General features: G+C 41.5%; 1 protein-coding gene across 1 annotated transcript; it reads right to left on the bottom strand.

Annotated features, from left to right (window-relative positions):
* Window positions 1-282: 282 nt before the first annotated feature.
* On the bottom strand, window positions 283-2,097 carry LOC124662453. Its single transcript, XM_047200290.1, has 3 exons — window positions 1,555-2,097; window positions 1,083-1,261; window positions 283-355 (listed from the first exon to the last, which is right to left on the bottom strand). The coding sequence occupies exons 1-3, from the start codon at window positions 2,095-2,097 to the stop codon at window positions 283-285; spliced, it is 795 nt and encodes a 264-aa protein (XP_047056246.1).
* Between the last annotated feature and the right edge of the window lie 18,741 nt (window positions 2,098-20,838).

The raw sequence follows: 20,838 nt of genomic DNA, 5'->3' as shown, positions 1-20,838 counted from the left end.
CCCATGGCTAGGTTTAGCCAGTACTACTCCAATACTAAATCAGGTAAGCAACTTGAGATTATAAGGTAGACATGTTATAAGATAGATTATCATGAGAAACTTCACTGCCACAGTTTACTCAAAACCTGAAACGAAATGTTTTTGGTGTCTCTTCAGATTATAATAGGACAATCCAGTGAGCAAGATGTAGCAAAAGAAAACTACCTGTTTAATAGTTTATAGTCTCAGCTTGTTCTACAATTATGGTGGCTATCTTACGGTATTTAGGACTAACTTACAACACTAAAAAAGGTCTCCTAATTCAGGTGGAAGCCCAACAATGTCAACATCTGATGATATTCCAAAAGAATTCTGTCTACAGAATGAAATAAATCGGGATTGAACTATCCAAGCAGCATATCCATGATATGCATGTCTTATCATGAGAAAATACCTTGCATACACATCACTTCATCATTGAGAGGGGAAAACAAAAGTTTCCAAGCAATATTGTTGAGAATGGAACAGAAGCATCAGCAAATGGAGATCCACGTACATACCAGTACTATATAGTTATCCAAATGCCAAAAAATAGGCAAGATTAAACAGCAAGTTGTAAAACAACAATTATTCACATACAGAGAAATAAGCAGAAACCAGACTCTAGCTATCAAAGACAATGATGGTACAACACAGCGATCATAGTATCCATAGTTAATCACTAGGCAGATGAAACTGCAGGAGATACTTATATACACAAGGACACAAACATAAGACCCATTACTAAATAAAGTGCAATAGCCAATAGCTAGCTCCACAGAGTCAGGTACATTAGTGCACTCAAGCACCATGAGCAACGGTTACAAGTTCATATAGGTTTCCTCGGACCATCTGCCAACAACTCCGTGAACAAGGGAACATATGGAATAAAGGGATTTTTATTTTTACCGCCATCAAATTCATGGCCATCCCGTCCAAGTCGACGTAGAATGCGTCGCTTCATGCAATCCATCTCATATGACATAAGTGTGTTCTTGTGCCCACAAACTATGAAAATCATATTGTGCTCCGGGTGGATTGAGATAACATTGTAAATAGGGTACCCTGAACGAATATTTCTGAACAATCGCAAATGGCTAACAGTGTGCTTCAAGGTCCATTTTTCAGTACTGTAATCCTCAAGAACCCATACTAATAAGTTGGAACTATCAGAATCAGAACTTTCTTGGCAAATGATATCATCAGATTCAGAATCAGTACTGCATGTAAAATGTAGCTGTCCCTGTGATAGAAAGACATCGTTGACAGGAAACTCATAGCTGTATGGTGGCGAAGGAGTCCCAGTGAACCGCAAAAGTTTACCTTTGACATCAAAGGTGACTACCATATCATCGTATGCAGCCAAATGCATGATCCCATAAAAAAAAAAACACCTTTTGAATGAGCGGGTATCGCAAAGTCATCATACTTCTTAACCATTTTATGTGTCCAAACTCCAGCTTTGGACGAGTAAGTCGCCACCGCTTCAATACGTCCACCGTAATTGCTTAGCTCAGACTCATCTATACCCCATACCTCCTCACGAATGAACTCGAACACATGGAAATGTGCGGAGACAGCGGAGTCGAACCCGAGGCGAGTGACGTCCACCTTGCTGGACCATTCTGTGGAAGGCACAACCACCCATTTCTTGGTGGCCGGATTGCACACCACATAATCTACTGTCTCGGGATCTGTCTCCTTCCAACAGCGGCAGAGGAGGAGGCCGTTGCAGCAGTCCATGATATCAAGCCTCTCGCATTTTGGCAGGAATGATAGTGAGGGATCAATAAGATGGTAACATTTCCCTGGGATGTTGATGAAATAGCGAGCCGTCTTTGGAAAGCGGTCCGCGTTGTAGTCTTCATAAAAGAAGCCGGCGATGGACTGGGGCATCTTCTTGCGGTGGTCGGGGTGGGAGAAGAGGTCGCGCCAGCGCGTGGAGACGCACTTGCAGCAGCGTGAGGACTTGTAGGGCACGCGCGAGAATATGTCGGCGAGGATGTCGTCCGTGAGCTTGTCCACTGGGCTCCCCTTCACGCCCTTCTTCTTCTTCTTCTTCTTGGAGCCCGGCGCCATCGCCGTCCGTGGAGACGATAACGTCGAGGAGCGGCCAATCTGCGCACATCAGGGACTGAGAGGTTAGAGATCCATCCCGGTAGTGAGGGGAGCGTGATGGAAGAGAGGATCTACCAGGTGCGTGGTGGGCGAACGGCGAAGATGGGAGCGGCGGCTGCCAGCAAGCGAGCCAGGGTTTGGAGGAGGCAGCTGCGAGATGCGGCGGAAGCGGAAGTGAAGAGGACTGGGCCGGTCGTGCCAGTATTACCTTTTTTTTTTGTCGGAATGGGCCGTCTGAGTTAAAACCCACGTTGTTAAAAAAAGAGTTAAAACCCACAACTGAATTCCTCTCTCAGTCTTTGCTTGTGCTGAAAAGCAAATATAGAAGTTGCCCTTAAAAAAAGCAAATATAGAAGTAACATTGCTATGTAAAATAAAGGAAAAGGCTCCAATTTCTCCGGAGGGTGTGTCTTTCGCAACCTCCCAGTGCGGAGTCGTACGATGCCCCATACCACATGATCCTCCGCTCGCCACGCGTTTCATGGGCCCCACATCACCACACTCTCTCTCTCTCACCTATCTTCCTTCTCCATAGTTTTCCCTAATTTTTCTGCGACGAGATCTCAACAAACGCCATGTCCTAGCGCTCCACGTCTCCGTCTCCACGCGATTTAACGCCGCCTCCATTTCCAGCCAACATGAATGACACCTTCCCTTTCGCCGCCAACACTTCTGTCCACATCTCTCTCTCCCTCCCTTGGGAGGTGGCTCCTGTTGGAGATATGCCCAAGAGGCAATAATAAAATGGTTATTATAATATCTTTGAGTTTATGATAATGTTTACATACCATGCTATAATTGTATTTGTAGGATAATGTTGCATAGAAAACAAAAAATTTCCTACCGCGAACACGCAATCCAAGCCAAGATGCAATCTAGAAGACGGTAGCAACGAGAGGTTTATCGAGTCTCACCCTTGAAGAGATTCCAAAGCCTACAAGAGGAGGCTCTTGTTGCTGCGGTAGACGTTCACTTGCCGCTTGCAAAGCGCGTAGAAGATCTTGATCACGATCGCTTCCGGTGCCACGAACGGGCGGCACCTCCGTACTCGGTCACACGTTCGGTTGTTGATGAAGACGACGTCCACCTCCCCGTTCTAGCGGGCAGCGAAGTAGTAGTTCCTCTTGAATCCGAGCGACGACGACGGCGTGGTGTCGGTGGTGGTGGAGAAATCCGGCGGAGCTTCGCTTAAGCGTGCGGGATGTGGTGGAGGAGAGAGACCGCTAGGGTTTGGGGAGAGAGGGGGGTTGGGCGCCAGGCCCTCTAAGGGGTGCGGCCAAGGCTGAGCCAAAGAGTGGCTGCCCCCCTCCCTCTCCTCCCCATTATATAGGTGGAAGCACCAAGAGTTCTAGTCCAAGTCTTCGAATAAGACCCCAACACTAAAACCTCCCATATGTGGGAAACCTACTCAAGGAGGGAGTCCTACCCAAGGTGGGACTCCCACCTTTCCTTGAGGTGGGTTGGCTCGGCCACCCTAGGGGAGTCCACCTTGGACTCCTCCCTTTAGGGTTGGCTGGTCATGCATAGTGGAGTCCCTCCGGGACTCTACTTTCCATGGTGATTTCTTCGGACTTTTCTAGAACCTTCTAGAACCTGCCATAAATGCACGGATCATTTCCAAACTTGGAATATGACTTCCTATATATGAATCTTATTCTCCGGACCATTTCGGAACTCCTCGTGATGTCCGGGATCTCATCCGGGACTCCGAACAAATATTCGAACTCCATTCCATATTCAAGTTCTACCATTTCAACATCCAACTTTAAATGTGTCACCCTACGGTTCGTGAACTATGCGGACATGGTTGAGTACTCACTCCGACCAATAACCAATAGCGGGATCTGGAGATCCATAATGGCTCCACATATTCAACGATGACTTTAGTGATCGAATGAACCATTCACATACAATACCAATTCCCTTTGTCACGCGATATTTTACTTGTCCGAGGTTTGAACTAATGATATATCTTGTTATTAATAACATCCAATGTTCATGATTATGAAACTAATCATCCATTAATCAACAAGCTAGTTTAAGAGGCATACTAGGGACTTCTTGTTGTCTACATATCACACATGTACTAATGTTTCGGTTAATACAATTATAGCATGATATATAAACATTTATCATAAACATAAAGATATAAATAATAACCACTTTATTATTGCCTCTAGGGCATATCTCCTTGAGTCTCCCACTTGCACTAGAGTCAATAATCTAGTTTACATTTGTAAAGATATAACACCTTGGCCTTCTGGTGCTTTATCATGTTTTGCTCACGGGAGAGGTTTTAGTCAACGGATCTGACATGCTCAGAAACGTATGTATTTTGTAATTCATTTTGCGTCTCAACGCATCACTCATTTCCAAATGAGTCGGCATTAAATATGTTTAATCTTCTGGTGGAACCTTAATTCCGCGGTCTGAAATATGTTACTAATATTGTCATACACAATATAGCTTCAAAGTTCTGATTCCGTCGGAACTACACCATGTTCTCAAAAAACCTCTTGACTTAACATCCTTTGTCATTGTCAAAACAATGACATACTCTGCCTTCTTTTGTAGAATCCGTCACAATATTTAGAACTCTTCTAAATCTAGCATAGACAACTTCTAGCTTATTGTGCTACCTTTTAAACAACACTTAGTCTAATTTGAGATTGAAATTATATTTTATATGTGACAAAACCAATATCGGTGTAACACCTTACAGCGATTTGTTGGTCATTTCTTCATACAAATATATATATATATATATATATATCCTTAGTTCTTCTAAAGTACTCAAGGATATTCTTACTGTCGTCCCATGATCATCATATGAATCATTCTGGTATATGCTCATAACATTTTAGAGCACAAGATATCTGATTTTGTACATATTATTCGTGATCTAAAATCACTCATGTGTTTTTACTCATCGAGTGTCAGATACACTCAAGTCTTGTTAAACCTTCACATGACAAGAACATTTTCTTAATATTTCTATATTGAACTATTTCAATATCCATTCTATGTACTTTGACTTAAACTTATTATGTGTTTCAATCTATCTTCATAGATCTTGACACTAAATATGTTTTAGTCCATATCCTTTCATTGAAGTTACTTTTCAATGAAACATTTTAATCAAGTATATAATTATATTATTTATAACCAACTATATGTCATCTACATAAAGTATTATAAATATGTCTCAGCGCTCCCACTTAATTTCTTGCAAATGCAAGCCTCTTCATCATTTCTGATGAAATCAAAAACTCTTTGACTATTTCATCTGGTGAAGATTCCATCTCCGTAATACTCACTTCATCCAATTGAAGTTCGTATACCTATCTAGTATTCTACGGACTAGCAAAACAATTGGTTGTATCTTGTATACATACTTCGTTAAGTAGTGTATTTTGCCATCCTACTAACATATCTCATAAAAGAAATATGTAGTGATTACTAGAATAATCCACATAGACTATAAGCATTGCTACGGAAGATTTAATCTTATCGTAATCAACTCTTTGAACTTTGTCGTAAACAATTTTTTCGACAAGTCGAGCTTCTTCAAGGATATTTCATCCAAGTCTATAGATCCATTTACTTTCAAAAAGTATTCATCTATTATGGATTTCATGGCGTATGGCCATTTTAACGGAGTCAGGGCCCATCATAACTTCTTTGTTTGTAGTTGGTTTATCATTATTCAAAATCAATCCTTTGTCCACAAATCATTTATTTGATCACAAAGTAAACCATACCTACAAGGTCCAATATGTACTTCGATCTCCATGGCTAAAACACTTTGTAGTCATGGGAGCCATGATCGTCGTGGCCACTTCGAAATCAATTCCGATGCTTTGTGCTACTCTGATCATTATGCTCAGGTTCATAAACCTTATCAAGTTCTATTGTCCTCCCACTCAAATACTTCGCTAGAAATAATTTCTTGGAAATAAGAAACATTGACAAACACTTTTGTCTTTGTCTACATAGTGGGAAGAATTCCCAATCAATTCTACGGGATAACCAACAAAGACATTCATCCGATTTTGGTTGTAAACTTATTTACTTATGCTATGCATACCAAAATTTTAAGAAAAGACTATTAGGATTCATACCCATACCATAACTCGTATGGTGTCATTTCAACGGATCATGATGATGCTCTATTAAGTGTAAAAGCGGTAGTCACTAAAGCATAATCCACAAAATATAATGGCATCAATATTTTATCTCATCATTGATCCAACAAGGTTTGGATACGTCTTTTGGATACTTCATCATCACTATGATACTCCAAGAAACGTGAGTTGTAGAACAACTTCATAACTCTCTTAGATGTTCGCTAAAACTCGTAATTCAAATATTTCCACCATGATCCAATCATAGATATTTGACTTTTCTATTACGATGATTTCTACTTCATGCTGAAATTTATTTGAATCCATTCAAATGTTTCAAACTTCTTCCTTATTGAATATATCCACATATATATACTCAATTCATTGTTGGAAGTTTTCATGAAGTAGAAGAATCTCCCGCACACAACTATGCCCAGTGAACCATATACATCATCATGTATTTTTCACTAAGTTAGTTGCCCGTTCAACTCTTGGCCTATGAACGGTATTTTAATCATTCTCTTTAGAAAAGATTTGCAAGCGCCAAATGATTCAAAAAATCAAATGACTCCAGAAATCCATTTGCATGGAGTTCCTTCATGTGTTCCTTTCTAACATGACCTAAATGGCGGTTCCACAAATAAGTGGAATTCAAATCATTTACCTTATGGCATTTTAGCGTCAGTGTTATGTATGTGTGTTTCACCATTAAGATTTATAATAACTTATCCATCGTACATGGAGTAATGTCATAATTTAAACAACTCATTGTTTTTATTTGACCAGAGCAAAATAACAATTTATTAAGCTCTTTATTATAAATTCTAAGGGCTAGATAGAATGCCAATGACGAACATAATAACACTTTATTTTTGTTCTAGACGTGCATTCCTATCATATTCCTTGTCAGTCACTTAGGCCATTGTATTCTTGTATTGCGTTGTTTTGTATGACACTTCATACCAACCAATATAGTACTAATACCCAAGAATTTCATAGTGTGAGTTAACTAGGAATACAACCATAACATGTATATCATTTATATACACCTAGCTAGACTTTCTAGTCTTCTCTTTTCTTTTGCCAAAATATCGTTTGCAGTTTCTCTTTTAGCTTTCCTCATTATTCAGAAAAACACTTCAACATCATTAACTTCTAGGTTTGTTGGTCAAATACCAATAACCTTGAGGTTCTTACTTTGAAGTTGATTATCATATGACAAGTGTTCCAGATTTCACTATTAGTAACTTTGTAATATGATGAACAATTTCACTCATAATTTTATCCATCATATCATGACAACTTTCCGAGACCATGTCTGTACATGCTAGGCTCGTAAAGTTTTAACCTTGGTATTTGCATGTGCAAATCTAGCTTGCACCCGTTTTATGCACACGTAGAATCTATCACACCCGATCATCACGTGATGCTTCGAAGCGACGAGTCTTAGTAACGGTGCATATTTAAGGATGGTCACTTCATGGATATGCGAATATCGTTAGTGCCCCAATAGTTGGAGGATTGTGACGCCTTGCGTCTTCAACCTTCGTACATTCCCATAAAACTTATGAGTTTATGTAGTCTCACCAAACTTTATTCTATCATCTTGCAATAAGGTCTTAGATATCACATATATCTCATACCTTGATTATTTCGAAAACTAAATTTTCAGCTCCTTACTTTTCAAACAGATTTGAACTTCAAGTTTCATGGAGACAAGATAACTTTAGGTACTAATTGAAACCATAGCTCTTTGAATCAACAATGTGAGGTTTACTAAAAGTTTGCAATAGGACTTAATCAATTCTTGATTCTTTAACAATACGGTACCAATCCGTAAAGTTTCTTGTCAGATTTTAACGAGTATTTCTATCTCAATTACAAGACTAGCGCATGGTAAAAAACGGATGCCAATACTACAAAATTAATTCAAAATACTACTCAGACTATGTTTATGATAATTAGTTCATGTTTTAATCTAATTACTAATGAACTCCCACTTAATACAACATCCCTCATAGTTGTTAAATGGTACACGATCCAAATTCACTACATCAAAAACCGATCATCACGTGAGATGATGTAGCTTCAATGGTGAACATCAACATGTTGATCATATCATCCATATGACTCGTGTTCAACCTTTCGGTTTCCGTTGTCCCGAGGCCATGTCTGTACATGCTAGGCTCGACAAGCAAACCCAAGTATTCCGCGTGTGCAACATGGCTTACACCCGTTGTATGTGAATCGTTGAATCTATCACATCCGATCATCACGAGATGCTTCGAAACGATGAACTGTTACAACGGTGCATACGAGGGGAGAACACTTTATTATCTTGATATTAATGTGAGGGATCATCTTATAATGCTACCGTCGCGATATAAGCAAAATAAGATGCATAAAGGATTAACATCACATGCAGTTCATATGTGATATGATATGGCCCTTTTGTCTTTGCGCCTTTGATCTTTATCTCCAAAGTACGGACATGATCTCCATCATCTTCGGGCATGATCTCCATCATCATCGGCGTAGCGTCAAGGTCCATGGCGCCGTCTTCATGGTTGTTCACCTCATGTAGCAACTATTACAACTACTTTGAAATACTACTCAACATGAAAATTAAAGACAACCATAAGGCTCCTGCCGGTTGCCACAATACAATAATGATCATCTCATACATATTCATCATCATATCATGGCCATATCACATCACCAAACCCCGCAAAAACAAGTTAGACGTCTCTAATTTGGTTTGCATATTTTACGTGGTTTAGGGTTTTCGAGAGAGATCTAATCTACCTACGAACATGAACCACAACGGTGATACTAATGTTTTCAATAGAAGAGTAAGTTGAATCTTCACTATAGTAGGAGAGACAGGACACCCGCAAAGCCTCTTATGCAATACAAGTTGCATGTCGAACGAGGAACAAGTCTCATGAACGCGGTCATGTAAAGTTAGTCCGGGCCGCTTCATCCCACTATGCCACAAAGATGCAAAGTACTCAAACTAAAGATAACAAGAGCATCAACGCCCACAAAACCATTGTGTTCTACTCGTGCAACCATCTATGCATAGACACGGCTGCGATACCACCGTAGGATAACGTTGCATAGAAAACAAAAAATTTCCTACCGCGAACACGCAATCCAAGCCAAGATGCAATCTAGAAGACGGTAGCAACGAGAGGTTTATCGAGTCTCACCCTTGAAGAGATTCCAAAGCCTACAAGAGGAGGCTCTTGTTGCTGCGGTAGACGTTCACTTGCCGCTTGCAAAAGCGCGTAGAAGATCTTGATCACGATCGCTCCGGCGCCACGAACGGGCAGCACCTCCGTACTCGGTCACACGTTCGGTTGTTGATGAAGACGACGTCCACCTCCCCGTTCCAGCGGGCAGCGGAAGTAGTAGTTCCTCTTGAATCCGACAGCACGACGGCGTGGTGTCGGTGGTGGTGGAGAAATCCGGCGGAGCTTCGCTTAAGCTTGCGGGATGTGGTGGAGGAGAGAGACCGCTAGGGTTTGGGGAGAGAGGGGGTTGGGCGCCGGCCCTCTAAGGGGTGCGGCCAAGGCTGAGCCAAAGAGTGGCTGCCCCCTCCCTCTCCTCCTCATTATATAGGTGGAAGCACCAAGAGTTCTAGTCCAAGTCTTCGAATAAGACCCCAACACTAAAACCTCCCATATGTGGGAAACCTACTCAAGGAGGGAGTCCTACCCAAGGTGGGACTCCCACCTTTCCTTGAGGTGGGTTGGCCGGCCACCCTAGGTGAGTCCACCTTGGACTCCTCCCCTTTAGGGTTGGCTGGTCATGCATAGTGGAGTCCCTCCGGGACTCTACTTTCCATGGTGATTTCTTCCGGACTTTTCTAGAACCTTCTAGAACCTGCCATAAATGCACGGATCATTTCCAAACTTGGAATATGACTTCCTATATATGAATCTTATTCTCCGGACCATTCCGGAACTCCTCGTGATGTCCGGGATCTCATCCGAGACTCCGAACAAATATTCGAACTCCATTCCATATTCAAGTTCTACCATTTCAACATCCAACTTTAAGTGTGTCACCCTACGGTTCGTGAACTATGCGGACATGGTTGAGTACTCACTCCGACCAATAACCAATAGCGGGATCCGGAGATCCATAATGGCTCCCACATATTCAACGATGACTTTAGTGATCGAATGAACCATTCACATACAATACCAATTCCCTTTGTCACGCGATATTTTACTTGTCCGAGGTTTGATCTTCGGTATCACTCTATACCTTGTTCAACCTCATCTCCGACAAGTACTCTTTACTCGTACCGTGGTATGTGGTCTCTTATGAACTCATTCATATGCTTGCAAGACATTAGACGACATTCCACCGAGAGGGCCCGGAGTATATCTATCCAGTCATCGGGATGGACAAATCCCACTGTTGATCCATATGCCTCAACTCATACTTTCCGGATACTTAATCCCACCTTTATAGCCACCCATTTACGCAGTGGTGTTTGGTGTAATCAAAGTACCTTTCCGGTATAAGTGATTTACATGATCTCATGGTCATAAGGACTAGGTAACTATGTATCGAAAGCTTATAGCAAATAACTTAATGACGAGATCTTATGCTACGCTTAATTGGGTGTGTCCATTACATCATTCATATAATGATATAACCTTGTTATTAATAACATCCAATGTTCATGATTATGAAACTAATCATCCATTAATCAACAAGCTAGTTTAAGAGGCATACTAGGGACTTCTTGTTGTCTACATATCACACATGTACTAATGTTTCCGTTAATACAATTATAGCATGATATATAAACATTTATCATAAACATAAAGATATAAATAATAACCACTTTATTATTGCCTCTAGGGCATATCTCCTTCAGTATTAACCGAAACATTGATACATGTGTGTTATGTGAACAACAAGGAGTCCCTAGTAAGCCTCTTGTATAACTAGCTTGTTGATTAATAGATGATCATCGTTTCATGATCATGAACATTGGATGTTATTAATAACAAGGTTATGTCATTATGTGAATGATATAATGGACACACCCAATTAAGCATAGCATAAGATCACGTCATTAAGTTATTTGCTATAAGCTTTCTATACATAGTTACCTAGTCCTTATGACCATGCGATCATATAAATCACTTATACCGGAAAGGTACTTTGATTACATCAAATGCCACTGTGTAAATGGGTGGTTATAAAGGTGGGATTAAGTATCCAGAAAGTATGAGTTGAGGCATATGGATCAACAGTGGGATTTGTCCATCCCGATGACGGATAGATATACTCTGGGCCCTCTCGGTGGAATGTCGTCTAATGTCTTGCAAGCATATGAATAAGTTCATAAGAGACCACATACCACGGTGCGAGTAAAGAGTACTTGTCAAGAGACGAGGTTGAACAAGGTATAGAGTGATACCGATGATCAAACCTCGGACAAGTAAAATATCGCGTGACAAAGGGAATTGGTATCGTATGTGAATGGTTCATTCGATTACTAAAGTCATCGTTGAATATGTGGGAGCCATTATGGATCTCCGTATCCCGCTATTGGTTATTGGTCGGACGAAGTCTCAACCATGTCTACATAGTTCGCGAACCGTAGGGTGACACACTTAAGGTTTGATGTCGTTTAAGTAGATATGGAATATGGAATGGAGTTCGAAGTTTTGTTCGGAGTCTCGGATGGGATCCAGGACATCACGAGGAGTTCCGGAATGGTCCGGAGAATAAGATTCATATATAGGAAGTCACTTTCCAAGTTTGGAAATGATCCGATGAATTTATGGAAGGTGGTTTCTAGAATTATCCGGAAATAAATCACTATGGAAGGAGGAGTCCCGGAGGGACTCCACAAACCCTAACCAGCCAACCAAGTGGGAGGGTGGAGTCCATGGTGGACTCCACCTCCTTGGCCGGCCAAGAAAAGGGGGAAGGGAGAGAGTCCCTGTCCCTCTAGGTTTCGTCCATAAGGCAGCTTTTTACGTTGGGGTCTTATTCGAAGACTTTGGGCAAACCCTTGGGGTTCCACCTATATAATGAGGAGTAGAGGGAGGGGGCAGCCCATGGCTTGGCCGCACCACCCCTGCCCCCCTTGAGGTCGGCGCCCATGGCACCCCCCCTCTCTCCCCAAACCCTAGCACCCCTCGTCCACTACTTCTCCCGCATATGCTTAGCGAAGCTCCGCCGGAGATCTCCATCGACACCGCCACCACGCCGTCGTGCTGCCGGGATTCCGAGGAGGATCTACTACTTCCGCTGCCCGCTGGAACGGGGAGAAGGACGTCGTCATCAACACCGAACGTGTGACCGAGTACGGAGGTGCTGCCTGATCGTGGCACCGTGATCAAGATCTTCTACGCGCTTTTGCAAGCGGCAAGTGATCGTCTACCGCAACAATAAGAGCCTACTCTTATAGGCTTTGGAAATCTTCAAGGGTTAGTCTCGTTCATCCCCTCGTTGCTCCCATCTTCTAGATTGCATCTTGGCTTGGATTGCGTTCTCGAGGTAGGAAAATTTTTGTTTTCTATGCAACGTATCCCTACAGTGGTATCAGAGCCAGGTCTATGCATAGATGGTTGCACGAGTAGAACACAATGGTTTTGTGGGCGTTGATGCTCTTGTTGTCTTTAGTTTGAGTACTTTCCATCTTTGTGGCATAGTGGGATGAAGCGGCCCGGACTAACTTTACATGACCGCGTTCATGAGACTTGTTTCTCGTTCGACATGCAACTTGTATTGCATAAGAGGCTTTGCGGGTGTCTGTCTCTCCTACTATAGTGAAGATTCAATTTACTCTTCTATTGACAACATTAGTATCACCGTTGTGGTTCATGTTCGTAGGTAGATTAGATCTCTCTCGAAAACCCTAAACCACGTAAAATATGCAAACCAAATTAGAGACGTCTAACTTGTTTTTGCAGGGGTTTGGTGATGTGATATGGCCATAATGTGATGATGAATATGTATGAGATGATCATTATTGTATTGTGGCAACCGGCGGAGCCTTATGGTTGTCTTTAATTTTCATGTTGAGTAGTATTTCAAAGTAGTTGTAATAGTTGCTACATGAGGTGAACAACCATGAAGACGGCGCCATGGACCTTGACGCTACGCCGACGATGATGGAGATCATGCCCGTTGATGATGGAGATCATGTCCGTGCTTTGGAGATGAAGATCAAAGGCGCAAAGACAAAAGGGCCATATCATATCACATATGAATTGCATGTGATGTTAATCCTTTATGCATCTTATTTTGCTTAGAACGCGATGGTAGCATTATAAGATGATCCCTCACATTAATATCAAGATAATAAAGTGTTCTCCCCTCGTATGCACCGTTGCCAAAGTTCGTCGTTTCAAAGCATCTTGTGATGATCGGATGTGATAGATTCAACGTTCATATACAACGGGTGTAAGCCATGTTTCACACGCGGAATACTTGGGTTTGCTTGACGAGCCTAGCATGTACAGACATGGCCTCGGGACAACGAAACCGAAAGGTTGAACACGAGTCATATGGATGATATGATCAACATGTTGATGTTCACCATTGAAGCTACATCATCTCACGTGATGATCGGTTTTGGTGTAGTGGATTTGGATCGTGTACCACTTAACAACTATGAGGGATGTTGTATTAAGTGGGAGTTCATTAGTAATTAGATTAAAACATGAACTAATTATCATAAACATAGTACGAGTAGTATTTTGAATTAATTTTGTAGTATTGGCATCCGTTTTTCTACCATGCGCTAGTCTTGTAATTGAGATAGAAATACTTATTAAAATCTGACAAGAAACTTTACGGATTGGTACCGTATTGTTAAAGAATCAAGAAGTGATTAAGTCCTATAGCAAACTTTTAGTAAACCTCACATTGTTGATTCAAAGAGCTATGGTTTCAATTAGTACATAAAGTTATCTTGTCTCCGTGAAACTCGAAGTTCAAATCTGTTCGAAAAGTAAGGAGCTAAAAATTTAGTTTTCGAAATAATCAAGGTATGAGATATATATGATATCTAAGACCTTATTGCAAGATGATAGAATATAATTTGGTGAGACTACATAAACTCATAAGTTTTATGGGAATGTACGAAGGTTGAAGACGCAAGGCGTCCCAATCCTCCAACTATTGGGGCACTAACAATATTCGCATATCCATGAAGTTATCATCCTTAGTATGCACCGTTGCTAAGACTCGTCGTATCGAAGCATCACGTGATGATCGGGTGTTATAGATTCTATGTGTGCGTACAACGGGTGCAAGCCAGATTTGCATATGCGAATACTAAGGTTAAAACTTTACGAGCCTAGCATGTACAGACATGGTCTCAGAAAGTCATCATGATACAATGGATAAAATTATGAGTAAAATTGTTCATCATATTACAAGGTTACTAATAGTGAAATCCGGAACACTTTACATATGATGATCAACTTCAAAGTAAGAACCTCAAGGTTATTGGTATTTGACCAACAAACCAAGAAGTTATTGAAGTTGATGTGTTTTTCTGAATAATGAGGAAAGCTAAAAGAGAAACTACAAAAGATTATTGGCAGAAAGAAAGAAAAGACTAGAATGTCTAGCTCAGGTGTATATAAATGATATACATGTTATGGTTGTATTCCTAGTTAGGTCTCACAATGAAATTCTTGGGTATTTGTACCATATTGGTTGGTATGAAGTGTCATACAAAACAACGCAATACAAGAATACAATGGCCTAAGTGACTGACAAGGAATATGATAGGAATACACGTCTGGAACAAAATAAAGTGTTATTATGTTCGTCGTTGGCATTCTATCTAGCCTTTAGGATTTATAATAAAGAACTTAATAATTGTTATTTTGCTCTGGTCAAATGAAAACAATGAGTTGTTCAAATTATGACATTACTCCATGTACGATGGATAAGTTATTATAAATCTTAATGGTGAAACACACACACATAATACTGACGCTAAAATGCCATAAGGCAAATGATTTGAATTCCACTTATTTGCGGAACCGCCATTTAGGTCATGTTAGAAAGGAACGCATGAAGGAACTCCATGCAAATGGATTTTTGGAGTCATTTGATTTTTCGAATCATTTGGCGCTTGCAAATCTTTTCTAAAAGAGAATGACTAAAATACCGTTCATAGGCCAAGAGTTGAACGGGCAACTAACTTAGTGAAAACATACATAATGATATATGTGGTTCACTGGGCATAGTTGTGTGCGGGAGATTCTTCTACTTCATGAAAACTTTCAACAATGAATTGAGTATATATGTGGATATATTCAATAAGGAAGAAGTTTGAAACATTTGAATGGATTCAAATAAATTTCAGCATGAAGTGGAAATCATCGTAATAGAAAAGTCAAATATCTATGATTGGATCATGGTGAAAATATTTGAATTACGAGTTTTAGCGAACATCTAAGAGAGTCATGAAATTGTTCTACAACTCACATTTCTTGGACTATCATAATGATGATATAGTATCCGAGAGATGTATCCAAACCTTGTTGGATTAATGATGAGATAAAATATTATGACGCCATTATATTTTTGTGGATTATGCTTTAGTGACTACCGCTTTTACACTGAATAGAGCATCATCATGATCCGTAGAAATGACACCATATGAGTTATGGCATGGGTATGAACCCTAATAGTCCTTTCTTAAATTTTGGTATGCATAGCATAAGTAAATAAGTTTACAACCAAAATCGGATGAATGTCTTTGTTGGTTATCCCAGAGAATTGATTGGGAATTCTTCCCACTATGGAGACAAAGACAAAAGTGTTTGTCAATGTTTCTTATTTCCAAGAAATTGTTTCTAGCGAAATTTTTGAGTGGGAGGACAATAGAACTTGATAAAGTTTATGAACTACGAGCATAATGATCGAGTAGCGCAACATCGGAATTGGTTCCGAAGCGGCCACGACGATCATGGCTCCCATGACTACAAAGTGTTTTAGCCATGGAGATCGAAGTACATATTGAACCTTGTAGGTATGGTTTACTTTGTGATCAAATAAATGATTTGTGGACAAAGGATTGATTTTGAACAATGATAAACCAACTACAAACAAAGAAGTTATGATGGGCCATGACTCCGTTAAAATGGCTATACGCCATGAAATCCAAGATAGATAAATACTTTTTGAAAGTAAATAGATCTATAAAATTGATGGACTTGGATGAAATATCCTTGAAGAAGCTCGACTTGTCGAAAAGTTGTTTACGACAAAGTTCAAAGAGTTGACTACGATAAGATTAGATCTTCCGTAGCAATGCTTATAGTCTATGTGGATTATTCTAGTAATCACTACATATTTCTTTTATGAGATATGCTAGTAGGATGGCAAAATACATTACTTATCAGACGTGTGTATTAAAGGTGTATACAAGATACAACCAATTGTTTTGCTAGTCCGTGGAATACTAGAATAGGTATACAAACTTCAATTGGATGAAGTGAGTATCACGGAGTTGGAATCTTCACCAGATGAAATAGTCAAAGAGTTTTTGATTTCATCAGAAACGATGAAGAGGCTTGCATTTCCAAGAAATTAAGTGGGAGCGATGAGACATATTTATAATACTTTATGTAGATGACATATAGTTGGTTATAAATGATGTAATTATATACTTGATTAAAAAGGTTTCATTGAGAAATTAACTTCAATGAAAGGATATGGACTGAAACAAAGTTAGTGTCAAGATCTATGAAGATAGATTGAAACACATAATAAGTTTAAGTCAAAGTACATAGAATGGATATTGAAGTAGTTCAATATAGAAATATTAAGAAAATGTTCTTGTCATGTGAAGGTTTAACAAGACTTGAGTGTATATGACACTCGATGAGTAAAAACACATGAGTGATTTTAGATCATGAATAATATGTACATAATCAGATATCTTGTGCTCTAAAAGGTTAGGAGCATATACCGAATGATTCATGTGATGATCATTGAAAAACAGTGAAGAATATTCTTGAGTACTTAAGAAGAACCAAGAATATATATATATAGTTTTTGTATGAAGAAATGACAAACAAATCGCTGTAAAGTGTTGCACCGATATTTATTTTGTCACATATGAAAATAAAATTTCAATTTCAAATTAGACTAAGTGTTGTTTAAAAGGTAGCACAATGAGCTAGAAGTTGTCTATGCTAGATTTAGAAGAGTTCTAAATATTGTGACGGATTCTACAAAAGAAGGCAGAGTATGTGATTGTTTTGACAATGACAAAGGATGTTAAGTCAAGAGGTTCTTTTAGAACTTGGTGTAGTTCCGACAGAGTCAGAATTTTGAAGCTATATTGTGTGTGACAATATTAGTGACACATTTCAGACCGCGGAATTAAGGTTCCACCAGAAGATCAAACATATTTAATGCCGACTCATTTGGAAATGAGTGATGCGTTGAGACGCAAATGAATTACAAAATACATACGTTTCTGAGCGTGTCAGATCCGTTGACTAAAACCTCTCCCGTGAGCAATACATGATAAAGCACCGGAAGGCCAAGGTGTTATATCTTTACAAATGTAAACTAGATTATTGACTCTAGTGCAAGTGGGAGACTGTTGGAGATATGCCCAAGAGGCAATAATAAAATGGTTATTATAATATCTTTGAGTTTATGATAATGTTTACATACCATGCTATAATTGTATTAACCGAAACATTGATACATGTGTGTTATGTGAACAACAAGGAGTCCCTAGTAAGCCTCTTGTATAACTAGCTTGTTGATTAATAGATAATCATCGTTTCATGATCATGAACATTGGATGTTATTAATAACAAGGTTATGTCATTATGTGAATGATATAATGGACACACCCAATTAAGCATAGCATAAGATCACGTCATTAAGTTATTTGCTATAAGCTTTCGATACATAGTTACCTAGTCCTTATGACCATGAGATCATATAAATCACTTATACCGGAAAGGTACTTTGATTACATCAAACGCCCTTTGCGTAAATGGGTGGTTATAAAGGTGGGATTAAGTATCCGGAAAGTATGAGTTGAGGCATATGGACCAACGAGTGGGATTTGTCCATCCCGATGACGGATAGATATACTCTGGGCCCTCTCGGTGGAATGTCGTCTAATGTCTTGCAAGCATATGAATAAGTTCATAAGAGACCACATACCACGGTACGAGAAAAGAGTACTTGTCGGGAGACGAGGTTGAACAAGGTATAGAGTGATACCGATGATCAAACCTCGGACAAGTAAAATATCGCGTGACAAAGGGAATTGGTATCGTATGTGAATGGTTCATTCGATCACTAAAGTCATCGTTGAATATGTGGGAGCCATTATGGATCTCCAGATCCCGCTATTGGTTATTGGTCGGAGAGAAGTCTCAACCATGTCTACATAGTTCGCGAACCGTAGGGTGACACACTTAAGGTTTAATGTCGTTTAAGTAGATATGGAATATGGAATGGAGTTCGAAGTTTTGTTCGGAGTCTCGGATGGGATCCAGGACATCACGAGGAGTTCCGGAATGGTCCGGAGAATAAGATTCATATATAGGAAGTCACTTTCCAAGTTTGGAAATGATCCGGTGAATTTATGGAAGGTGGTTTCTAGAATTATCCGGAAATAAATCACTATGGAAGGAGGAGTCCCGGAGGGACTCCACAAACCCTAACCAGCCAACCAAGTGGGAGGGTGGAGTCCATGGTGGACTCCACCTCCTTGGCCGGCCAAGAAAAGGGGGAAGTGAGAGAGTCCCTGTCCCTCTAGGTTTCGTCCATAAGGCAGTTTTTCTGTTGGGGTCTTATTCGAAGACTTTGGGCAAACCCTTGGGGTTCCACCTATATAATGAGGAGGAGAGGGAGGGGGCAGCCCATGGCTTGGCCGCACCACCCCTGCCCCCCTTGAGGCCGGCGCCCATGGCACCCCCCCTCTCTCCCCAAACCCTAGCACCCCTCCTCCACTACTTCTCCCGCATATGCTTAGCGAAGCTCCGCCTGAGATCTCCATCGACACCGCCACCACGCCGTCGTGCTGCCGGGATTCCGAGGAGGATCTACTACTTCCGCTGCCCGGCTGGAACGGGGAGAAGGACGTCGTCATCAACACCGAACGTGTGGCCGAGTACGGAGGTGCTTGCCCGATCGTGGCACCATGATCAAGATCTTCTACGCGCTTTTGCAAGCGGCAAGTGATCGTCTACCGCAGCAATAAGAGCCTACTCTTATAGGCTTTGGAAATCTTCAAGGGTTAGTCTCGTTCATCCCCTCGTTGCTCCCATCTTCTAGATTGCATCTTGGCTTGGATTGCGTTCTCGCGGTAGGAAATTTTTTGTTTTCTATGCAACGTATCCCTACAGCTCCATGGCGGCCGTCGTTGCTACATCAAGGAACATCTGGGCATGGGTAGGCCGGCCCGTCCTGACCCGGCTCGAAAATCCCGGACCAGGCCGGGTCGGGCTTGCACTTCGGGCTGGGCTCGGGCCTGAAATCTGAGCCCGAACGTCAGGCCGGGCCGGGCTTGGGCGTTCATTTTCGCGCATTTTAGCCTGGCCGGGCCGGGCTTTTTGCTCATTCGGGCTGGGTTCGGGCTTAAATTACAGTCCCGACGGTCAGGCCGGGCCGGGCTCGGGCCTGACTTTTTACCCGCGGGCTTTTTAAAGCCCGGCCCGAAGCCCGGACCGGCCCGAACTTTGCCCAGGTGTACATCAAGGGGAGGAGGCGCGCACGACGGTGCTACAAGGTCAGGCCGCCAGTGCTACTACAAGAGGTGCGCTGCTTCGAGTGGCGATCATAGCTACTATAAGAAGAGGCAGAAGAGCTGGGAACCACGAGCCTGGGCAGTGGCGGTGAAGCTGCATATGCTGTGTGGAGGTGCTGCGAGAGGTTGTCAGTAGAGTTGCATATGTTGTGTGGTGGATCTGCAATCCCCCGTCACCGGAGCAAAGGATGGGAGCTAGAGCTGCAAATCCTCACCACCGCTACTGCAAAAGCTGGCTGCCAGAGCTGCAAAGGCTGGCCACCGGAGTTGCAAAGGTGGTGGTGCGGCCAACCAGGACGGTGGTGCTGCCATAGGCGGACGATGGTGCTTCCATCGGTTGGAGGCGGTGCTGCAAGGAGGGCGGTCCCTCACTAGACTTTTTCTTCGTGTGTCAGTGATGCTGCCATAGGTGGGCGTTGCTGCTTCCATTGGTGCGATACGGTGCTGCAAGGAGGGGGTGTTGGAGGTGCCAACTGGGAGTCCAGACGTCAGTGGTGTTGCCGGGAAGGTCGCTCACCGAACTTTTTCGGACGACGGTGCATTTTGCCTGACTTGTTCAAGCAACGGTGTGGTAGCGTGGGGGATTTTGTTCTCGTTCTGTGTGAGGAGGAGAGGTGCACACAGGTGGTAGTCAAGAGGGACGGTGTCGATTGTTAAAGCCAGAGGTTCGGGAGGAGTTATCCTCCGAAGGATTATCAACGCTCCCCTAAAATAAAAATAACTCGATTTCTACAAAATGCAAGTAGACTGTTTGACTTGTCCGAGCGCAAACTTGTGAACCCCACGGATCAT

Source organism: Lolium rigidum, chromosome 6, assembly GCF_022539505.1.
Source record: "Lolium rigidum isolate FL_2022 chromosome 6, APGP_CSIRO_Lrig_0.1, whole genome shotgun sequence".
In the NCBI taxonomy this organism is placed as follows: Eukaryota; Viridiplantae; Streptophyta; class Magnoliopsida; order Poales; family Poaceae; genus Lolium; species Lolium rigidum.
Note: the sequence above shows the minus strand (reverse complement) of the source record. Positions and strands in the feature narration are given on the sequence as shown.

Coding starts and splice junctions, on each gene's coding strand:
- LOC124662453 (XM_047200290.1), bottom strand. CDS start 2,097: ATGGCGCCGGGCTCCAAGAAGAAGAAGAAGAAGAAGGGCGTGAAGGGG. Junction 1,262..1,554: donor TCGAGTTCATTCGTGAGGAG/GTATGGGGTATA, acceptor TTTCTATCACAG/GGACAGCTACATTTTACATG. Junction 356..1,082: donor TTCAGAAATATTCGTTCAGG/GTACCCTATTTA, acceptor TTCATTCTGTAG/ACAGAATTCTTTTGGAATAT.